General features: G+C 42.8%; 1 protein-coding gene across 4 annotated transcripts in view; it reads left to right on the top strand.

Moving 5' to 3' along the window:
• Positions 1–242: 242 nt before the first annotated feature.
• The window catches only part of smap1 (small ArfGAP 1), a 92862-nt gene continuing 70865 nt past the window's right edge, over positions 243–22239 (top strand). For all 4 annotated transcript variants that reach the window (XM_080781501.1, XM_080781502.1, XM_080781500.1 and 1 more), the window contains exons 1-3: positions 243–562; positions 18479–18612; positions 20734–20819. In XM_080781501.1, the coding sequence (XP_080637627.1) occupies positions 445–562; positions 18479–18612; positions 20734–20819 (338 nt within the window). In that variant the 5' untranslated portion in view covers positions 243–444. The remainder of the gene's footprint in view (positions 563–18478; positions 18613–20733; positions 20820–22239) is intronic.

Raw genomic sequence — 22239 nt, 5'->3', positions numbered from 1 at the left:
ATTATTATTATTATTACTACCATAATAATAATTATTATTATTATTATTATTATTACTATAATAATAATAATTATTATTATCGCATAATGACATGCCCAATTTGTTACCTGGCTTGGCCCTTAGTTGTGCAACAACAAAACCACGCGTGGACAGTTTGGAGTCTTTGACTTTTACTTTGAAAGGACAGTGAGATGAACTTGAAGTGACGCAACTGTCGATGCATGGCAACCATATTCCTTTAGCAGTTTACAAAGCTGAATGCAAGCTGACTGCGCTGCTGCTGCTGCTGCTGCTGCTGTGTGATTCTGCATGCATGGTGATGATGTCCCTGCTTTTATAATACATGATAAGTAGAAAAGTTTGATCCGGGGAAGGTGTCAGTGTGTTTTGTGCATCACGACTTAACCCACAGCCCAGCAGGCCGTGCACACACACTGTGGAGAGATGACGACGCGCTCAGAGAGAGAGAAAGCCCTGAAACTGAACGAGCAGCACCAGGTTATTCTGAATAAAATGCTCAGGGAAGATGACAACAAGTATTGTGCTGACTGCGAGGCCAAAGGTAAGTTGAAACGCCGTTGGTGTTGATTTTGTCCATTTATTGGTGTTGGGTTTTGGTTGGTTTGTTATACTTACGCTTAAGCTGCATTCTTCTAGATTTTGAAGGCTTTTTGGAACATATGTACCATATAGCCTACTTAGCATTAACCCCCACAGTATTCATCCGATATAAAGCATACAAAAATACTCTACCAGATCTAAAACATAAACGTGTTCTTCCCATGCTAAGCATCCGCCCCCTGTTGCAAAACATGCAGTCAGGAAGCCTGTGCAGTCCCCAAATTCGACAGGTCACCAATGCTGGTGTAGCGCTTGTCAGTGAGTGTAGTGAAGTGATGACCAGTGCGTGAGCCGCTCGTAACGCCAACAATGTCAGGGTCAGCGCGCGCGCGCGTGTGTGTGTGTGTGTGTGTGTGTGTGGAGACAGTGCGACGGGGGCGTGCGCGCGTGCACGATCGCATCCCTCCTGCTACTGCTTTAGTAGTATCCAGTATCCATGTCATGTCCTTGACTGGTTTATTTATGAACGGAAAACGCGTCGTGTGTGTATGTGTGTACGAGCTACCCGGGCCGGGTATCCAAATGAATGAAGCAGAGCACATCAGCAGAGCAGCATTAATACACTATTTATTATTATTTTTTGCTGGGAAACCAACACACCCACCCCCCCCCCCCCCCATCACCTGTGACTGAGATTGGAGTTTTACGTCATCATACTGCTGACGTGTTTTCACTACGGTTTCCTGCAGATTCCATTCTGCGAATCTCTGTGAGTTTCCTTGGTCTGTTCCTCACGTGCCTCTATCCCCCTTCTGTTATAACATGGAATGACGTGGCACACTGTGTTAGTTTACACATGTTATGTCATTGCCATTTATGACCTTCACACGTCACGTGGACTCCTCCCAGCTTGACAGTTAACTGTGTGTTTGTATTAATCTTCAAAAACACCCACATCAGTGTTGCCTGTCCGCTGCACCCTTAGGCCTGACAGTCCTGACTCACACCTTCACAACAGATTGATGTATAGCTGATGCATGAGTTGACTACTAACTAGGTTTCTAGAAGCAAGGTGGCATATACCTGTCTCCTGTTGCTGTTGTTTTCCCTATAGTTTCATGCTTGAGTTGACAGCAGGTTTAAAATGGATGCACATAAAGGTGGAAGTTGTGTTTTCTGAGCCAATCAAACAAAGCTGTAGTATACTGAACCGGAAGTATGCCACCTTCTGGACACCTGGTACTACAGTGATGCACAGAGCCCATTGGAAACCCCCCTTTGAGCTTAATAAACCACAAAAATTGCATTATTTCAAAAGTAGCTGATCTACAAGCTGAAATTGCATGCGCACGTGTTGTAACTGTAAGCTTGTAGATGTGCTATTTTAGAAATTAATCTTTTAATTTGTTTTGACTTATGTTGCATTCACATGGAATCAGGCAAGCGGTAGATGGCAAACCAGACTTCATTTTAGTGGACGGGAGCAGGAAGGTAAACGGAACAGTATGTCACGGCAGCCAGAACCTGCGACGGTAACGACAGACGGTAATATTTTTACCGTTCCGTGCCGTCCAGCAGTTTTGCCGTTTTCCGTCTACTGCTTGCCTGATTCCATGTGAATGCAGCATCACAATGCCAAAATTGGGACACTGGCGTTAAAGTGGTTAAATGTTAGCTTGTATGGAATGATGATCACCAAATAAGAGTGAAACGTTAAGCAGAGCCAATAACTCTGAACTGACACGGCTCAGGGCTATTGGATCTGACCAGTTTATCAAGTTTGTTGTTTGATAAACATTTGGAGTCGGTGCATTGCAGGCAGTGTTTGTCATGTTACCCAGAATTCCAAGCGCTCAACCCATACATGCTACTTTGTAAAGCTTTGTATCCCACGCCCCACTTATGTTACTCTAGTCTTTTGTTGTGAAATGTACAGTACATGGCACACACAATGCACTACAGCACTATTTTCTCAGTTGTGCAACAGCACTATTTTCTCAGTTGTGCAATGTGTAGAATCGTGTTGGATATTTTTCACATTTAGTGTACATTACACTGTTACTGCCGGTGGTGGTGACAGGTGGCCATGATAATAGTGTGGCTTACAACAATGTTTCCATTGTTAGTACTGTAGGTATGTTACAGTTTTGTGTCACATTGCAAGGCAAGGTGGACTTATAGCTTCTGTTTGTGCGATTCTCATTTTGAGTAGGCTATTCATACCGTGTGTTAGGAATTAGTCCTATTAATCCTTCTTAATAAGTGTGTTAGTTGGTGTTTCTGAGGTGGTGGTAGCTTGGCATACACAGTGTCAGTGTTATTGCCGAGAAGGGGGGGGGGGCAGGGTGGGAGAGAAAGTGGCAGGGTGGGAGAGATGATGGGCACGCGTGACTTGTGACAGAGAGAAAGGTGCTGCTTATCTCTTCTCTCCATGCTGTCAACCCTCCATTATTCCATCCCACCCTTGTCTTTCTTCTCTCTGCTCATCCTCTGCTCTCTCCATTCACACAGTGAGAGAGGAAATAGCTCTGCCTAATCATTACCTTATTACCCTCTATATAACCCAGTGTGACTGTGTCCCACCCATACTAATGGACACTGTTTCCTAACTCTGCTTATTAAAAGTTTGGCAGCCATATATTTTAATATTAGACATTTAGGTGATGCACTCACCCAGAGCAATGCACTGTAGAGTAATCTAAGGGATTCTACGCTATACATGTTAAGAGAAAATTATTAATTGGATTATCTGTTGATAATCAATTTCAACAGAAATTTTATTAAATAAAATTCTGGAAGACAAATAGGCTTAATTGGTTCATTGAGGCATCTTGTAAAAAATCTCTTCACCAAAATTTCTGGTTTCAGATAACCTTTGTTCAACATTTAGCATTATTGTGCACGTAATGGCCTTAGTTTACCATCATTTTATGGTCTAAAGTAATATAATGAATTAATATACTAATTAAAACAAAATAATAGTTCGTTGAAGCCTTAATTACAAGCAACTAGTGAGCTTCTAGGAGTTCATAATCCTTACACAATCTTCTTAATCGTAGTTTTAAGACTTGTCAATGTCAAGAAAAGTTTTATTGCGACCAATGGTCTCACACTTACTATGCAAATGTGCAGTAACGCTAATGCCACGCAACGCTGTGACACACACACACACACACACACACACACTGGTATCGCATAGGCAATCCGTATCAGGAAGGAAAAACTGGTATCTTTATATATCTCTATACTGAAAAGTGAAGACTGCTAAAAGCTGCTAAAAATGGTTTTGCAAATCTGTACGCAGCATCTCCATAGTCATGTGATCAATATGGATCTGTCTGATTCTTCATATTCCATCAACATTGCTCGCCCACAATAAATTACTGGACCTGGCGGAGACTTGTGCTCAGACGAGCACTTTTTCTGGTTTCTGAGGTAATTTTCATTAATTAATTATTTTAACACAAGTTTGTTGAAAGGCACTTCATGAATACATATTCTCTTTATTTATTATCTTACTGTACCTATGTGGTGCTGTACAACAGGTGAAACCATGTGCAGACATGGAAGAGCAGACAGGAATAGGTGAACATTTATTGATTGCAGAATAGATCATGGAGAAATAAGTAATGCAGTGCAGAACAACAGACCGGAGTCATTTGTTTTACGTAAATCTAAATAAAATAGTAACGAAAAGGAACTGTTATAGGTCTATATGGGTTTGATCATAGACACTCTTGTTGTGTCTGTTTATAAGGAAACCACAAACCACGTAGACTATAAACTGTATAACTGCTGTTCATGGAGGATCCTTTTGATATGCTGGAACTCGGCCAGCTTCACCGCATGACTCACATGTTCTGTCACACAGATAGCTATTTCTGGCCTCATCACACTTATAGGGTAGTAAATAGTAATAATAACACAGTTGCTTTTGTATTGTAGAAAGGCCTATCTATCTAAATACAGTATAGTACTATACACTATATATCTGTCATATAGAGGGTATGCACGTGACATAATCATGCAGGAACACCTGCTGAAGGCCTATTCATACTCCAGTTTTAGGTGATAAGGTGAGGTGACCTGAAACGGTGGTTAGTAAAACTAGAGAGATGTGTTTAGGTGAGCGGTGACTCGCTTACCACCACGGTGTGGTTTCATGTTGTAGTTTTTGAGTATGAATAGGCCTTGAGTGGCAAAAAACTACTTTCTGGCCTTGCTTGACAGCCCATACATCCAAATAGACAAGTCCTATCTATTTGCAGTAAATGACGTTAAACACACTCGATTTGCCACTCACTTTATGCATGCGCATACCCTCTATAGATAAATTAAATTGTCAGTGTTAAACTGTTAATTTACCCACAATCTTCGGTGGGCCTGGCATCTGGGTGTGGTGTCTCTGTTCTGATCACTGCTGCAGTGTGGTGACTCACCTGAGCTCCTCAGCTGTAATTCCACTCCGTCTGCAGTGTACTGTATGTGTGTGTGTGTGTGTGTGTGTGTGTGTGTGTGTGTGTGATTTGAAATGCACACCACTCACTCACAGTAAGATGAAAGGATTTGTACTGTCTGAGGGAGAACTATAGACTAGTACACAAACTACACACACACACACACACACACACACACACACACACACACAGAAGCCAAATTCCAATACCCAATATCTATGCCACTCGCTCACTCACACTCGGTCACTCCAGCATGGTGGTGTTACGGTGAAATTGGTGACCCGCTGAAATATGTGACAATCGCATAACGTCAGTGTCTGAATGTAAATTGTTGCAGTTTGTTTATTAGCAGAGTTCAACCTAGTGGTATTCATGCCACATATTTAAAGACCTCCATGTAAGTTGTGTGAAATCCACAAGATGTTCACACATTTTGTCAGGGTACCAAGAGCTTTGATGACCTTAAGACCTTGGTACCTCTTTCTTTTTTTTTAAAGATATATTTTGGGGCTTTTTCTGCCTTTATTGGATAGTGTACATACAGTATGGTGACAGGAAATGGGGAGAGAGATGGGGGGGGGGTGACACGCGGCAAAGGTCGTCAGGATCGGGAGTTGAACCTGCAACACACCGTCAGGCTGACGCCTATGTGCCCGGACCACTACACTAGCCGCCCGGGCCTTGGTACCTCTTTCTGCTGTGCCGTGAAATACATACGTGCTGTGCCGCCTCTAGAGAAAGAAACACACTAACATGCAGTGGCAGATATGTATGTGAACATGTGGGGTAGCTCTCCACCCACATCGGCAGCGGTAAGCGTTTCAAATCGTCTGTGGACCTGTTATCAAATGGGCAGTGTTCACGATGTCTGGTCGTGTCGGGTTGTATGGAAATGTCGAAAGCCAACCAAACTTGCTTGTCGGTTACCGCCAGCTACTGCCTGTTGGTAGCAGGCTGGGTGGTGTAGAGGGCTGAGAGAGAGCGAGTAAAGGCTCCCTGGTTGGCTGTTTAGCTTGTTGGGCCAGAGCAAATCAGTTTGAGTTTTTTCCTTCTTGTCTGCTTCTAATGCAGGAGCAAGCCTAGATAAGCCAGAGACATTGGCGGTCGCACATTTTTAACTACCGGTAAATAGATACCATATTCTCAACTCTCAATTCCTATACCGATCAGCTCCAAAGCAGTACTATGAACTAGCGCAAAAATGCCAAGCTGAGGATTGCAGGCTTCTGCAGACTACTGCCACTTCCTGGTAGGGAGAGTAATTTCATCTGATTTCTTCTGAAGTATGCATACAACAAAGTGCCATTGGCCCACCGTTTGCAATAGTTTGGGCGGTGTGACGACCAGAACTTTTGCACACCCCACATCATCCAACGTAGGGACGATAAAGTCAGCCTTATGCAGCCTGCCATGTTTGTACCTTTCTTTCTTTTTATTTTTTTACCTGCACCAGAAAGCAAATGACAAAATCAGGGTGTCATGGCCCTTTAATTACAGACATGTACACACCCACAGCCTGACATAAATGGCACATCTTGATTATGTAATGCATATATTATGTCATGATGATGAATTGAGTACAATAGACCACAATAGAAACTTTGTCTTATTTGTTTTTGTACATCAGCAGTAAGTTTATAGTATAGTGGTTTAGAGTACACGCAGGGCTCTTCCATGCCCATCTCCCATCTGTGGTGGGATTACCTAAATGCGACCGTGACATTGCCGCCACATCACGGAGGACTGAACACAACACACCTGCGGTGTGATATCTGGAAGCCTTACACGTACATGCCGTGTTTTACACAAGTGGACGTGTCTACTGTCTATCGTTTGTATTTGCACTGTAATGTTTTATATATATATATATATATATAGGATTTTGCTGTGCATTAGCAGTTTATTTCTGTCGGATTTAGGGGGGTGTAGTTCCAGACTATATAGCATTCGGAGAGTACATGACTTTGGGGTTTGTGTCAAAAGTGCCACGAAGTTGGTACTACATACTACTAATCCTCTTTTGTTAGTGTAAGCCTTAAGCTGTTTTGTCATGCCAGTTAATACCCCATTCTCCCAAATCTGTTCTATTAACATTATAATGAACACATCCTCGATCTGAGGGGCCAGAGTGTTGTTTGATAATGGAACTGTCTTTAGTGTGTCAGGCTGTCAGCTGCTTTCTTGACAGTCATAGTTGTTTCAGCCAAGTCTATGGCTGCATGCCATGGTTTGTAGACTGGCTATTTGCACCATGAATACAGGTGTGCTTTGAGATTTTTACTTGCCCAGTGGTGTGCCTTTGAGCACATAAAATGTCTAAAAACCTCTGATGTAGAGAGACAAGGCGAAACCAAGGGCAGAGAGAGCTAGAGGAAGGACATGTGAGTCTTGACGGGGTTTGGATTCAAACAGGAGGAGCATATGGTCTGTGTACTAACTGGCTGAGCTACCAGGCAGGCGCCACAATTATTTCTTTATGAGTCATCCTCTGTGACTGTGATGGTTCTTGCCTCCAGATTCCACCAGGTATTGAACTGGTCCATCTGGATTCTGTCCCAACCAAGTGCTAATTAGTTTGCGATTTTAAAACCAGCTTTAACAGCTGAGAGTCCCCAGGCTGGTAGTTCAGAACCATTAACGGATGTCTGCCTCCCCTGCTGTTCCTCTCATCACCAGCAGGTGGCACGCCTAGCTTACTTTCTGTTGATCTGTCTGTCTGAATAGATCCTGTGTTTCAAGAGTTTAGGAATCATTGTTCAGGGATCTGGGCGCTGCAATCCTCAGGCTCTTAATTTCTGCTCACAACATGGCTACAAATATCTCCTATCTTGTAGTTGTAATGTAAGGGATTATTGTACAGTAGTACTGTTTATAAACCAGTAGGCCTGGAGGTCATTTTGGACAAGGCGACCTTGCTTTAACCCTGACAATTTTAGTCAGGGTTCACTTCTTCTCATATAACATGACTGTTTTTTGTTGATACTTGGTCTATTTTCTACTTTATTCTTTCTAAGGGGTGTGTGTGTGTGTGTGTGTGTGTGTGTGTGTGTGTGTGTGTGTGTGTGTGTGTGTGTGTGTGTGTGTGTGTGTGTGTGTGTGTGTGTGTGTGTGTGTGTGTGTGTGTGTGTGTGTGTGTGTGTGTGTGTGTGTGTGTGTGTGTGTGTGTGTGTGTGTGTGTGTGTGTGTGTGTGTGTGTGTGTGTGTGTGTGTGTGTGTGTGTGTGTGTGTGTGCGTGCAATCTTGTCCTTGGCAAAGGAGTCTATTAACACTCAGCCATGCAGTACACCTAGTGGCCACCAGGGATCAGTGTATCACTTAGCTACAAGTGTCCTCTTTTCTTGCCTGGCTCAGATTCCTGGCTGCAGCTTCTCAGCCTTAATTGAAGATGTGAAGCTGCTGGGGGTGATTTACTTGGTCCAAGAGCAGCACTTATTAATTGGAAAGAAGCTTTTAACCTTCATTAAATGGGGGGATTGCACTTAATTTCAGCATAGTAAGGTTTTATTCAGCCCTTTGAGCAGCATTTATCAGCCAGAGGGGTCAGTACCAAAAGTAGGTTGCAAGATATCCTAGGATTCCAGCTTGAAACCAGTTAGAGCCAGTCCTTGAATCTTGTCATTGCATATTTGTTGCCCTTTTGCTATAATGTTTTTATATGGACAAATGCATCATAAAAAGTACTAGAAACTGCACACCATAGATCTGCATGCAAGTGAGCTTGTAGATCAGCCTTTTTTCATATCCATTATTGTATTCAAATCGATTATTTTGGTAATAGATTAAATCATTTGGTTTAACTGTTGACCCCTAGTACCACATTCACAATTCTTTACCAACAGCCTAATTAAGTGATGGGTTACACCTAGATGCACAGTTTCTAGTCCCATTCAGTGGTGGAAGAACAAGGTGACAGCACGTGTAGACACATCCATCTTATAGTAATGGACTGTTATGGAGATTGTATTATTTCATACAGAAGGATGGTCTTCCTGCTAGGACTGTCGCACCTCTAACGGTGCCCATGGTGGACTATGCATCTGTTAAAAATACATATCTACAGTATTTGTTCTGTTCAATTATTTCTCTTTGATCTTTGCTCTCACTATACCTTTGTCATCTCTCCTCTCATGGAAGACTACAAAACGATGTTCGAGTGCGCACGAAGAAATATATATATAAAGGAAATTAATCACTGACGTAAAACTATTCTGTGAAAATAAAGTGATTCTGATTCTTACGTTGAATAAAGGAAAGGAGCGCTGCAGTGGTCCTTTGTTTGTTTTTTGTTTTGTTTTTTTAGATATTTTTTTTTCTTATTGGTTTTTTGAAGGGACAGACAGTAGGCTGACAGGAAACGGGAGAGAGATGGGGGAAGACATGCAGTAAAGGCCGTGTCGGGCTCGGGAGTCGAACCCGCGGCACACTGCGACTGGATTACCAGTCGGGTGCCCAGACGGTTACGCCACCGCCTGTGTCAGGACAGGACAAAACATTGTCTTTATTGGTCAATAAAGAGCAACAAATGTTGCTCTTTATTGGTCAAGTTTCGGTCGATTAGACCTTCATCAGGACAGGACAAAACATTGTCTGTCCTGATGAAGGTCTAATCGACCGAAACTTTGACCAATAAAGAGCAACATTTTTGGCAAGTTTCTGACAGTGTGCACCGCGGGACCCTTCTTTGTTTTTAAAAGATAACCTTTTTAAGAACATCAATGTCCGCAAATTCCACATCATAACAGTTAAGTCCATATGGTTTCAAATACATGGGTATAAAAACGAGTTTTGTAAGAAAATAAATATATTTTTTAAAGACAGAATCCCCCCCAAAACACCAGAAAAAAAGCTGTGAACAGTGTGTGAGGAGGAGGAAACCTTTTTAGAGAAACCTGGGAAGGTTGTGGCTTTCAGGGTGACAACCCTGAATCTGATTATCATAGTGTAGACTGTAGACCTACTTTTACCTGAAGGTGTATGTCATTTCAGGGTCTGTTAATTGCTGTGGTTGTGTTCTATAATGAATTGACCAATTGTGAAGGGGGTATATTTGTGAATTAGTTATGAGTAAGACCTAACTTTAGAATGGGAATTTGAATTCTTTGTTTGAAAGGCGAGAGTAAGTAGAGTACGTGATTTTCTTTGTTTAAAATAAGAGTTAAAAAGCTCTATATTGTGATAGTACTCATTGCTATAGAGTGTTTCTTCAGTAACAGCAGTCTCCATGTCTCCAGCTTTTTATCAAACGGAAAATGCACTTTCAAGTCAGGATACCTATTTTATCCAATCGGGATAGAGAACGCAGTCACGATGCAGATTAAACAAGTGGAATTGTAAGTGATGACACAAAGAAATTAGCAAACAAAATTGGAACTGGAACACGAGAAAAATGAAGTTGATAAATGGCTACTCTCTCTGATTGGCTGTTTTCTTTTTTTTTTGTCCCCACTCCGCTTGCTTGGATCAGCTATTTCACAGAAAACCTGTTCAGAATTCTGGACGCAAACCCCCTTTGGTGTTTTAACTAAATTAATTATGTTATACTTTAGCTATTGAATAGCTTGTAGGTCTGCTATTTGCGGCACAAATTTTTGTATATTCTTTCAGAGCAAACTTTTTTTTATTTTGACGCCAGGCCTAAATGGGTTAACAATAACATGCTGGCCAATGCTCCATACAGAGTTTGCATATCTTCTTAGACTCTTCTCCCTTCTGGCTCCCAAGCTGTTTAACAAACTCCCCCTTGCCAGAACTTGAAAGAACTGCAGACTCACTCCCCATTTTCCATATTTATGTATTGGTTTTAAATTGTTTCTCAGTTCATCTCATTAAATCTGATAATTAGATTGAATTTTCTAGCTATAAGGCGTCGCTCCAGGCATCTCATTAAATTTGATAATGAGATTGAATTTTGTAGCTACGAGGCAACTTTTATTTAGTGACTGGTCAGCTGACTTGAATGAACTACAGTAGCAGTCTCCTTAAACATGATGCTGAGTTCTCCAGTGTTCTGCGGAAGCACTTATTTTTCTTTTGCTATTGGCTCATTTATGACTAATACTTTCAGTGTAGATTGAACAGGGTACACTCCCGTTCATCCATGTATCCTCCAGGTGCTCTCATCAGGCATATAGTTCACAATGTTGTACTGCTCAACATGGTGGCCTTGTGGTCAAGTGCAGCCATACTGTCATTCATGAAAGAATACGGTGATTTCTTTACACTCTGACTTGAATGGACACATCTGTCAAAATGTGTAATGGTTATATTGTTCTATTACTGTATATTAAAGTAGCCGGCCGGATGTTTGGCCGGCAGCGGGTGCTTATGGAAAGCACAGGGGCAGGTTATCAAATTAATCTGACATTGTGTGACTCCTTATGGGCACTTTGATGGATATAGTTTTCCCATTCTATGGGTGCTTATTGCTTAAAAACTAAATAGTAGTGCAACATAAGTACAATTACATTGAGTGCAGGCACCACAAGGTTTCCATCTGGGATGGTAGAGAAGAGACCTTCATTTAAGATGGAGACAAATCACATTTAACTAAGCAGTCTCTCAATTGCTTCGTTTGTTCTTCAATTTCTCCTCTTTGAATTATTTTCTTCATTGAGAGAGATACAAACTAATCTGAGAGGAAGACGGTGTGAGGGAGAGACAAGAGAAAAGTCTCTGGTGGGATTGGCCAGACTAAGGGGGTATGTGTGGTTCCAGAGAATTCAGAAGTGATTTATTCCCAAATCTGTATAGGGAATAGAAGTGGAAAAAGATAGAATAAGGACAAATACAACTGCACATGGCCATAAAGGCGTAGAGTTCTTTATCATATATTATTGCAGTTTCAGGGAAACTGAAATGGCACAAACAGGGAGTGCTCTTGCAAACAGACAGTGCTCCAAAATCTTAGATTTAAGGCAAGAAGTAAGGCTGTGCATTTCAACTGCCCTACCGTTGGTTGGCAGTCATCGGGGCGTGTCCTGGTAAACGTGTTGACAGGCCGTTGAAAGGCCACAGGTCTGAGGGAGAGAACGGCGTGACACGGTTGTCTGCTGCTGTCGTCTTCGTCAATGTCACTGTCACACTTTCCCATTGAGATACACACACACACACACGCACACACTGTACATGCACACTCGCACACAAATATGTACAGTGCTGTGTATGTGCATATAATGTGTAGAATACTATATAATGTGTGTGTAAAATGTGTAGCCTATATGTATAGATTATGAATGAATGCATGTCCTGTAAAGTGTAAATACACAAATACTAAGATATAAATGTGCGGACACACTTAAATTTGCCAATTTGAGTCCGCGTGTTGACAGTTAGGGCCTTAATTTAATTTTTGAATGGCACGCACGCACGCACACAAATATGACCAAATCCCGAGTTGGAGAGTTCCGCTGTCACTCATCTAGGCTCTGCAGTGTGTGTCTGCTTGGGGTGCGCTCACACATAATACAGTAATCCTTAGTTTACTGCAGTGGTTCCCAAACTATGGGACCATAGTTAGCATTTCTGTTTGCACTGTAGACCCATTTTTATGGATTACAACTTGAGTAAAAATCCCTTTTTAGTTTGTTTCTTGATTTTTTTTTTAACTAGACCTGTACGTGCCCGTCGTGTCCCACATGGAGATCTCTGTATCTGTCTGTCTGCCTGTGTCTGAAGAGTGCTGAAAACTGACTGTGAAAAGTGGACTGGTTAAGTAATAATTTGTCAGGTGTGGGGGTTGCCATGGCAATCAATTGGCTGAGGCAGAGGCTGGAAATTTCACATGTGAGGGGATTTATAGGCTGATTAGGCCCAATGGCAGAGCCTGACCAGAGCCTTTTGTGGTGGTTCTGGAGAACCGTGGGTCCGATACCGGGCACTGCACTCTCTGCGGAGGTGTGGAACGCGTGTGTCGAATTTGAAGTCGATGGGGCAAACGGTTCTCGAGTTATGTGCATTACAACTGTACACAGTACACACGCAGACACAGAGACGTGGCACATTTATAGTAGGACTAGACCTGTACATGCCCATCGCAGTCGGCCACCGGCCAACTTGGGAACGATGTAACTTGGGAAACTAATGATATACGTTGTCATAGCACCCGCTTTAACTGTCTCCATGTGGTGTCCCACATGGAGATCTGTGTATGTGCCTGTGTGTGTGAAGACTGCAAACTGAAAAGTGTACTTGGCATCAATTCGGCCCACTGGCAGAGCCTGATTGGTTGATCCTCAATTGGCTGAGGCAGAGGCTGGAAATTGCACAGGTGAAAGGAGTTGGCCTCATTAGGCCCACTGGCAGAGCCTGACCAGAGCCTTTTGTGGTGGTTCTGGAGAATCGTGGGTCCGACCGACTCGATACCCCATATCCCTGTGGGGGTGTGGAACGCGTGTGTCGAATGTGTCGGTGGGTCAAACGGTTCTCAAGTTACGTGCATTACAACTGTACACACACACGCATGCAGACAGACAGACATGCAGAGACGTGGCGCATTTATAGTAGGATTATTGGGCTTAGAAAGAAATTCCATACATTTTAAGAAAATAAAGTAATAAGCTTGTAGATCGTCCATTTTTCACTAGCTTGGGTCACGAAGACACATCAAATTTCTCTTTTGGGTCTCTTGCAACCACTGGGGGGGGGTGTGTGTGTGTGTGTGTGTGTGTGTGTGTGTTAACACTAGTTTTAGTTTGGGTGTTCATACTGGCTTGGATGTGTGTTTGCAGAATACGTGGGGGGTTCAGAGAAAGTAGACATTTGTTTACAATCAGGTCAACTGCTAGCGCATTAGCAATTATGTGAGTTTGTGCAACTGTGCATGTGTATTTATGTGCTTTTGTGTGATATGGGACCACAGGCGGGCTTTGTTCTTCATACATCATACAGTATAACTCTACTGCACGTTATTTGTTTGACTGAGGCGTATGTTTGTGTGTTACAGCCACTTACACAGCACTAAAAGAGCATAATATTGAATTACATTTTACCTTTGGAATGGATCCTAGATTCTGGTATACGCTTTGACAATGGATCTAACATCCTACTGTTTTGTCCCTGGTGCTTTTTGTCAAATGTAGTGCCTTTTATGAGGAGCCAAATATTGTTCTCTTCATATTTTATATTTTTCCAAGGTCACTTCTGAAATCCTTTTATATAATTAAATTAGTATTATTATTATTGGTGTAGACCTCTGTGTCATCCCTTGTTACATTTGATATTTTTCCTTCTGTATAGACTTTGATATCAGGGGTGTAACAAACATTTTAACAGCTATACGTTACGATTTATGGACAATATTGGTTCATTCATGGCGATACGATTCAATGATTCAAAATCGATCCAGTAACCATTTAGCAAAGAAATTAAATCTGGGTGAAATATGTCTGTAGTGCAGGTTTTTTTTAAGGGAAACATTTATTAGGCCTATTGTAAAGTAAAGTGTGTGTGTGTGTGTGTGTGTGTGTGTGTGTGTGTGTGTGTCTTATTGGAGTACCTCATTGAGTACTTTATTTTCCGGTGCATAATTTCAGTCAATTACTTTTGTAAATAGAATTGGAGCCTGCCACTCTGCTAAATTGATTTCTCAATAGAAAGACTCGGAAGGCAGTAAAAAAAAAAAAAGCATTGCAAAGAGGGCAATTATTATGAAATATTCAGCAGCTATGGAAACTTTTAATAACCCAGAGTTAATACTGTATTATATTAACCCCTAGTTATAATATCATGCAATAATATTAACCCCTAGCTAACCTCATGCTGTAAAATACCATGCTGTAGTATTAACCTCTGGTTAATAGCATGCTGTATTATTAACCTACGTGTATAGTTAATACCTTTATTGTATAAGATTCTCCAGAGATTATCATGTGCACTGATGTGTGAGTGAGAACACACACACACACACACACACACACACACACACACACACACACACACACACACACACACACAGTGTGTTCACAGATGTGTGCTTGCTGACAAATTATTGTCTATAAATCAATCTAGACTATAATCTATTGTCAGTGTTTCCCAAAGTGTGGCGTGGGTCTCCCTCATTGTCAATGGGAATGTATGTTTGTGTAGGACAAGGTTTGTGGACACACACCAAAAGCTACACATGAGGCTAGCGCCCCTCAAAAAAAAAAAGAATAGTAAATGAGGTCCCTTTCATAAAATGTTTGGGAAACACTGGCTTAGTGACTTCCATGATGTGTATGAATCCATAAATGTTACTGTTAAATATATTCATTGTGAGAAATCAGCTGTGCTTATAGACATGTATGAGCACGGAATGTGCTCAGCTGATTGACTGAGCACGGAATGTGATGTATGTTTATAAGAGCTTAGCTCACTTCACACAAGTGTTATTTTCTCCTAGTGAGACTAGTCTACTTTCCCCATTACATTTTTGACACACTGACACACACAGCAGAGAGGGACACTGGGACAATAAGACACACACAGCAGAGAGGGACACTGGGACAATAAGACACACACAGCAGAGAGGGACACTGGGACAATAAGACACACACAGCAGAGAGGGACACTGGGACAATAAGACACACACAGCAGAGAGGGACACTGGGACAATAAGACACACAGCAGAGAGGGACACTGGGACAATAAGACACACACAGCAGAGAGGGACACTGGGACAATAAGACACACAGCAGAGAGGGACACTGGGACAATAAGACTCACAGCAGAGAGGGACACTGGGACAATAAGACACACAGCAGAGAGGGACACTGGGACAATAAGACTCACAGCAGAGAGGGACACTGGGACAGTAAGAGACACAGGAGAGAGGGACACTGGGACAATAAGACACACAGCAGAGAGGGACACTGGGACAATAAGACACACACAGCAGAGAGGGACACTGGGACAATAAGACACACAGCAGAGAGGGACACTGGGACAGTAAGAGACACAGCAGAGAGGGACACTGGGACAGTAAGACACACAGCAGAGAGGGACAATAAGACACACAGCAGAGAGGGACACTGGGACAATAAGACACACAGCAGAGAGGGACACTGGGACAATAAGACACACAGCAGAGAGGGACACTGGGACAATAAGAGACACAGCAGAGAGGGACACTGGGACAGTAAGAGACACAGCAGAGAGGGACACTGGGACAGTAAGAGACACAGGAGAGAGGGACACTGGGACCATATGACACAGGAGAGAAGGCTCTGGTGGCATTCAGTCCATGGCCAGAAGTTCCCAGAACCTCCATAAATGAGTGACCTGAGAATCATCACAGGCACTATTGATGCGTTTGTAAAGGGCTCATCAAAAAGCAAAGCAGGGTGTGTGAAGTCAAATCCATACTATTGATATGCATCCATTAGAGTTCCGCTTATAGTGGCTGAGCCTGGTTCATTTAGGATTAATATACGGCCATCCTTGCCTCAATACCACTGTAGGCCTGTGCTGCATTTGCACTTCACTAACAGTGTAAATTAAGCTTTACTGAGCAGATACATGTTCCATGTAAATAAAATGGTTAATTTATATAGCGCCGTTATCCAAGGTGCTTCACATACACATTCATACACCGATGGTGGAGGAAACCATGTAAGGCACCAACAAGCACACCAGGAGCAATTAGGGGTTCAGTGTCTTGCTCAAGGACACTTCGACACTAACTCTGGGGGAGCCCGGGTTTGAACTGGCAACCTTGCGGTTACCATCCGGCCACTCTACCCCTGAGCCACTGCCGTTTGGTCCTTAACATGCCCGCTGTTTCCAAATCGTCTCCATCACTGCTCTACAGGAGTAGGATAATTGGGTATGATTGTGGACAGAAAGGTTCAGGACAGTTTGTTTGCTGTTTTTGTGGTGGAGGTGAGGAGAATTTCATTGTTGTTCCTTGTCTAGACCAATGTATGTGCCAACAATAACAATGGTAACAACGGTCCTCTCCCAGGCACTAGCTTCTTCGCTTCTCTTTCTCTCATGCGTTCTCCGTCTTTCCGCTGAGTGCTTAACTTCATTACCGAGGAGCCTCTAATTGGGTCCTAATTTAAAACCGAGACACCTTCTGAATAAAATCTGATCTGATGTTAATTTAACTCTTATGGGTCCATGATTTATTAACTACTATAATTCTAGAGATTGCATCCTCAAAATGTGTCCTAAAAATTTGAGGATGAAATATGTGGACGGAATGCGTCCTCAGATATTACGCGCTGTGATTGGCTGGAAGGTGTCATTCTGCGCAGTTATTGGCTGAGCATCGCACAAGGGGTGTGCCACATGAGCCAATATAAGTGGCAGAGAGAGGGGGAGAGAGAGGGAGGGAGAGGGATCGAGGTGGGGGGAGAAAGAAATGGAGAGAGAGTTAGGGAGAAACTTTGCACATACTTTAGGTACTGTATGTCATATCCCTGAATGCGTATGGACTATGTATTTTACTTTCATTAATTCTTAGAATCGATTAACTGTATATTTTGCTGTATATCTATGGACAAACGGGGAATTTCACACCCGTGTCCTATACAATCCCTCAGGGCCTCTCCACTTCAAACTCCACATTGAGACCCATTAGACACATTGAAAACACATCATCCTGCTGATATGTCTTTCTAATGAATGGGGAGACCTTCATTTTTCAGTATTTCTTTGCTAATATTATGTGGACTAGCATCTAACTTTTAAATTGAAATACGGTAACGAGTTGAAAAATGAAGGTCTCCTCATTCGTTAGATTGGAAGGATAATCGGAATCAGGAGCAATCTTCACTTACCAGGTAGTCTAAGATGGAGTTTGAAGTTGAATGGGAACGGGGGAATATCAAATATTTAACTATTGACTCAAACAAGTTTAAAACATGTTTGGGGTTGTTTTCTCATTTTTGGGGGCATTTGTGTGCACACCCCACTGTTTTAAGTGAAGTTTTTCATTTCAACACTGACAATTTGACTTTCCGGTATCCAATCTACAGTACTTGTAGGCTATATCTTCCCTGAAACAGATGACTGCGAAATTCAGCAGCAGCAGTTTTTGCACTAGCATCAACTACTGTACATCGATCAGTCTGTTTGTTGATTTTTATTTTTTTCAGTTGTTTTCCGAGAAGCGTCCGAGTGTGTTCGTCTCCTCCAGGATGCTAGGGAGATGCTGGCAATCCATGTGATTGATCGTGTCTTTCATGTTATGGGATGCTTTCTCAAACCACCAGATCTAACTGATTAAAACCTCAAATAAATTTCTGTCAACCTCTCTCTCTCCCCCTGCCTCCCATGTCTCTGTGAGTCTCTCTCTCGTTGTCTGACCCCGTCTATCTGTGTCACTCACTGTCTCGTTTCGGTTTGTCTTATCTCTCTGCCTCTCTGGCTTTATTTCTCTCTCTGGGGATGAAGGGAAGTGTGTCTACTATGGCCAAATTAAAAATATCCTCGTGTGTGTGTGTGTGTGTGTGTGTGTGTGTGTGTGTGTGTGTTCGCAGGTCCGAGATGGGCGTCGTGGAACCTGGGTGTGTTTATGTGTATCCGCTGTGCTGGTATCCACCGTAACCTGGGCGTCCACATCTCCAGGGTGAAGTCTGTCAACCTGGACCAGTGGACCCCGGAGCAGATCCAGGTACAACACTCGCTCTGAGCATACAGTGGTGGACAAAATGCAGTATATACTCCAGTCAAGAGTATTCAAAAGTACAAATTACATTTTGTTTTTGCATACATCATAACGACACATCCCGACACTTGCACGCACGTACACAGGTAGATGTAGGAACTGCACAGTAATGCTTACGTGCTGCTCACATTTACAGTACAGTATAACCTGTGTTGAAGAACGTTATTTTCTAAAGTGACTTTGTTAGGTTACTGGATTACTTCCATTAAAATAATCCTGTTACGTTACAAGATTACCTTCTGAGAAAAGTAACTTGTTGGATTATTTTTTGCGTTACAGACGATTAAAGCCCGGTTAAATCCCACCCCCCCCCAAAAACTGCTGCCTCCCTCCCTACCAGTGTTGTGGAGCAGTGGTTCCCAAACCTTTTCTTGTCAAGGACCCCCAAAATTATATTTGGTTCCTAATTATCATTTATCTGGGGACCCCCTGGAACTCCCTCAAGGAGCCCTGGAGGTCCCGAACGCCACTCTGGGAACCACCGCTGTAGAGCTGCTGCTTGCTGCTTCAGCTTCACCAATTTGCATTGACGTTGAGCTCCTCCTTTCCCCAATAAATCCACAGCCTTACTAAAGGATAAACTCTGTGTCTTCTCTCAATCTCATGTCATTCCGCACACGTCGTGTTGACAACGGAATGAGTAAACAAGAGCCGTGGTGTCACACCAGAAGTGGTGTGACCTATTGAATCCTGTACATTACAATCATTATAATCGCCACAGACTGCAAAGCATAATGCCACTGATTTCCGTGTAACATTGTGGAGATGGTGCCGTGTGTGTGTGTGTGTGTGTGTGTGTGTGTGTGTGTGTGTGTGTGTGTGTGTGTGTGCGTGCGTGCATGCCTATAAAGTCTTGACATGTAGTGCCTATCCGTGAGAACAGTGAGACTCTCTTTGTTTTCACCGACTAATTAACTCTGGCTGGCTGATTCCTCTCCTCCTCAGTTCATTTATCACGGTCTCCTCCACACAACTAGAGTGCACCCCCCCCCCAATCTTTTTTTCCCGTAACTGAGTGAAATGACCTGGAAGTATCTAAGCAGCGATAAGAGCCAATCGAATTCTTTAAATGCTAAGGAATGGTGCTTCAGCGCTTCCTCTCTTATGTCCTCTAGTATAGGCTACCCTGGACCATCCTTTTTAAGGAAAGGATTTTCTTTTCCAAAATTTCCTGGGTATATCCCGGCCATCGCCAACTCTGCGTACGAGTAGCACGGCTTGGGTGCGGCAAGTCGTGCGGTAAGTAGTGGGAGAGAGAGGATTCTTGCTCATTGAAACGGGGATAGACGCCCACTTCATGCCCGATACCGACACTAGCCCTCTCTATATATCTAGCCTAGAAACTTAAGGAAACTTAAGGAACTCAATGGGAAATCATTTCATATACTTTGCATGATGGACTGATCTGACTGTATTGATACAAAATGCATTGTTCATATTTTATTATCTAAAATTATACTATGTTTGAAGTTATTCTTTCCTTTGAAAAGAGACAAGAGCACTGTTAATGTATACTATCTCTTGTCTGAGCCACTTTTACAATATTGAAGTCTCACTATGGCAGACCGATGATGTCAATGTGATCCAATGGCGTCGCATAATTAAGTAGCCTATAGTGTAAGTGCAGCCGGAGTCTCTTAGCACTGTGGTTGTCTTGTCCTCAGTCCAATATCTTATTCTTTGACCTTGTGATGTTTTCTGTCAAGGAAAAGTGATTACGAAAGTGTGTGTGTGTGTGTGTCTCTCTCTCTCTCTCTCTCTCTCTCTCTCTCTCTCTCTCTCTGGGTACGTGCCTGAATGTATGTGTGTTGTAATATTTAGCTCTGCATGTGTGAATGTACAATTGTACATGCATGTATGTATTTCTGTGAGAGAGGGAGCTATCCCTGAAGGCAAATTGATTTGGATGTAAATGTGATGTTTGAAGGAGCTTGTTCAGAATGTGCCTGTCTTCAAAAGAATGTATTTTCCATCTGCTTCCTCTGATCTTAAATTACTGACATACTCTCTCTCTCTCTCTCTCTCTCTCTCTCACTTCCTCTGGTCTCTCCGTGTCTCTCTCTCCAGAGTATGGTAGACATGGGAAACAACAGAGCCAAACAGATGTATGAAGCTCACCTCCCCGACAACTTTAGAAGACCACAGACGGACCAGTATCCTCCGTGCGTGTGTGTGCGCGTGTGTGTGTGCGTGTGCGTGTGCAAGGGCTGCTTCATGCTCTTTATGGATTGACAGAACCATCATGATCTTAAAGTTCACACTGCCTTCCTGCTCAAATAAGGAGAATTCACCTCCAAATTCCAAAATAATTTAAATGTGGTCCCGAATACAAGCAGCCGAAATTAGTTTTCTTTTCAGGTGGCTGGCACCTCCCTTAGAGATCGGGTGAGAAGTTCAGTCACGCGAGAGAGACTCGGAGTAGAGTCGCTGCTTCTTCGCCTGGAAAGGAGCCAGCTTATCTGGTTAGGATGCCTCTCGGGCCTCTTCCTAAAAACAATCTAAATGAACGAAAACTAAACTATAATGACAAATCCAAAACTATTATAACCTTAGAAACGACTTATCAAACTTGTCCTGTCTTGACACCCCCGCCACACCTTCTCCACCAGCAGACAGCTGTTAACAGCACCACCCTGCATCTCCACCACCGCCACCACCACTGCAGGTTGTGACCAATTAGCAGGATGGTGGAGATGTGGCTCCATGGTGTGGTATCTGGTCTCTGGCAGGCCCAGTCTGTACGTGTGGTCATCAGTCTTGAGACGTTCTGATGTGCATTAGTCGTCCTGACAGCCATGCCGCAGGCTGAAAACTGCAGATAACACACCCAGGTTTAGGCCAGGTTGTGGTTGTGTGTGTGTGCGCACGTCCATGCTGCCTGATTAGATTATAATGTATGTAATTGGAACATACGCATACTGCATGCCATGTGGACATTTTCAGCTTAGAAGATTGTGTGCGTGTTAAACTATAAGTGTGCATGCGTTTTGATTCAGTTCAGGCTTTTTGTATAGCGTGCGTGCACTCCTGCATTTATGTGTGCATGAGGAAATGGGCTTTCATTTTCCTGCCATATTTGCTATAGTTTCTTTTTTTCCCCTTTTTTTTAATAGAAGCTATTTGCTGTGCGTGTGTTTCTCCATTGTGGTCATTTTTCATTTCCCTGCAATTTCCTTGTACAATCATGTTTGTGTGTGTGTGTGTGTATGTGTGTGTGTGTGTGTGTGTGTCCATTTATCTATGTGCACGGTGCCTGTACTGCATGTGAAATTGTGCTTCTCTGTGTAGGCTATATGTTTCCAGTCCTTCTCTGTGTAGGCTATATGTTTCCAGTCGTGTGTGTGTGCGTGCGTGCGTGCACTATATTATGCCTTTGTCATATGTGGTGCATGGTAGATGACATTTTGTCATATGTGGTGCATATGGTAGAAGATGACATTTTTATGGGATTCCCTGTGGGTTCTGTGCGATAAATTAAATCCGGGATTGGGACGGGAATGAAAGCCAACGGGAGCGGGCAGGAGCGGGATTGACATCAATTAACCTCATTATATTTACCACAGATGAACTGTT

The sequence above is a fragment of the Protomyctophum bolini genome (assembly GCF_963924005.1).
Source record: "Protomyctophum bolini genome assembly, chromosome: 14".
Taxonomy (NCBI): domain Eukaryota; kingdom Metazoa; phylum Chordata; class Actinopteri; order Myctophiformes; family Myctophidae; genus Protomyctophum; species Protomyctophum bolini.
This window is presented reverse-complemented; position numbering and strand designations above follow the sequence as displayed.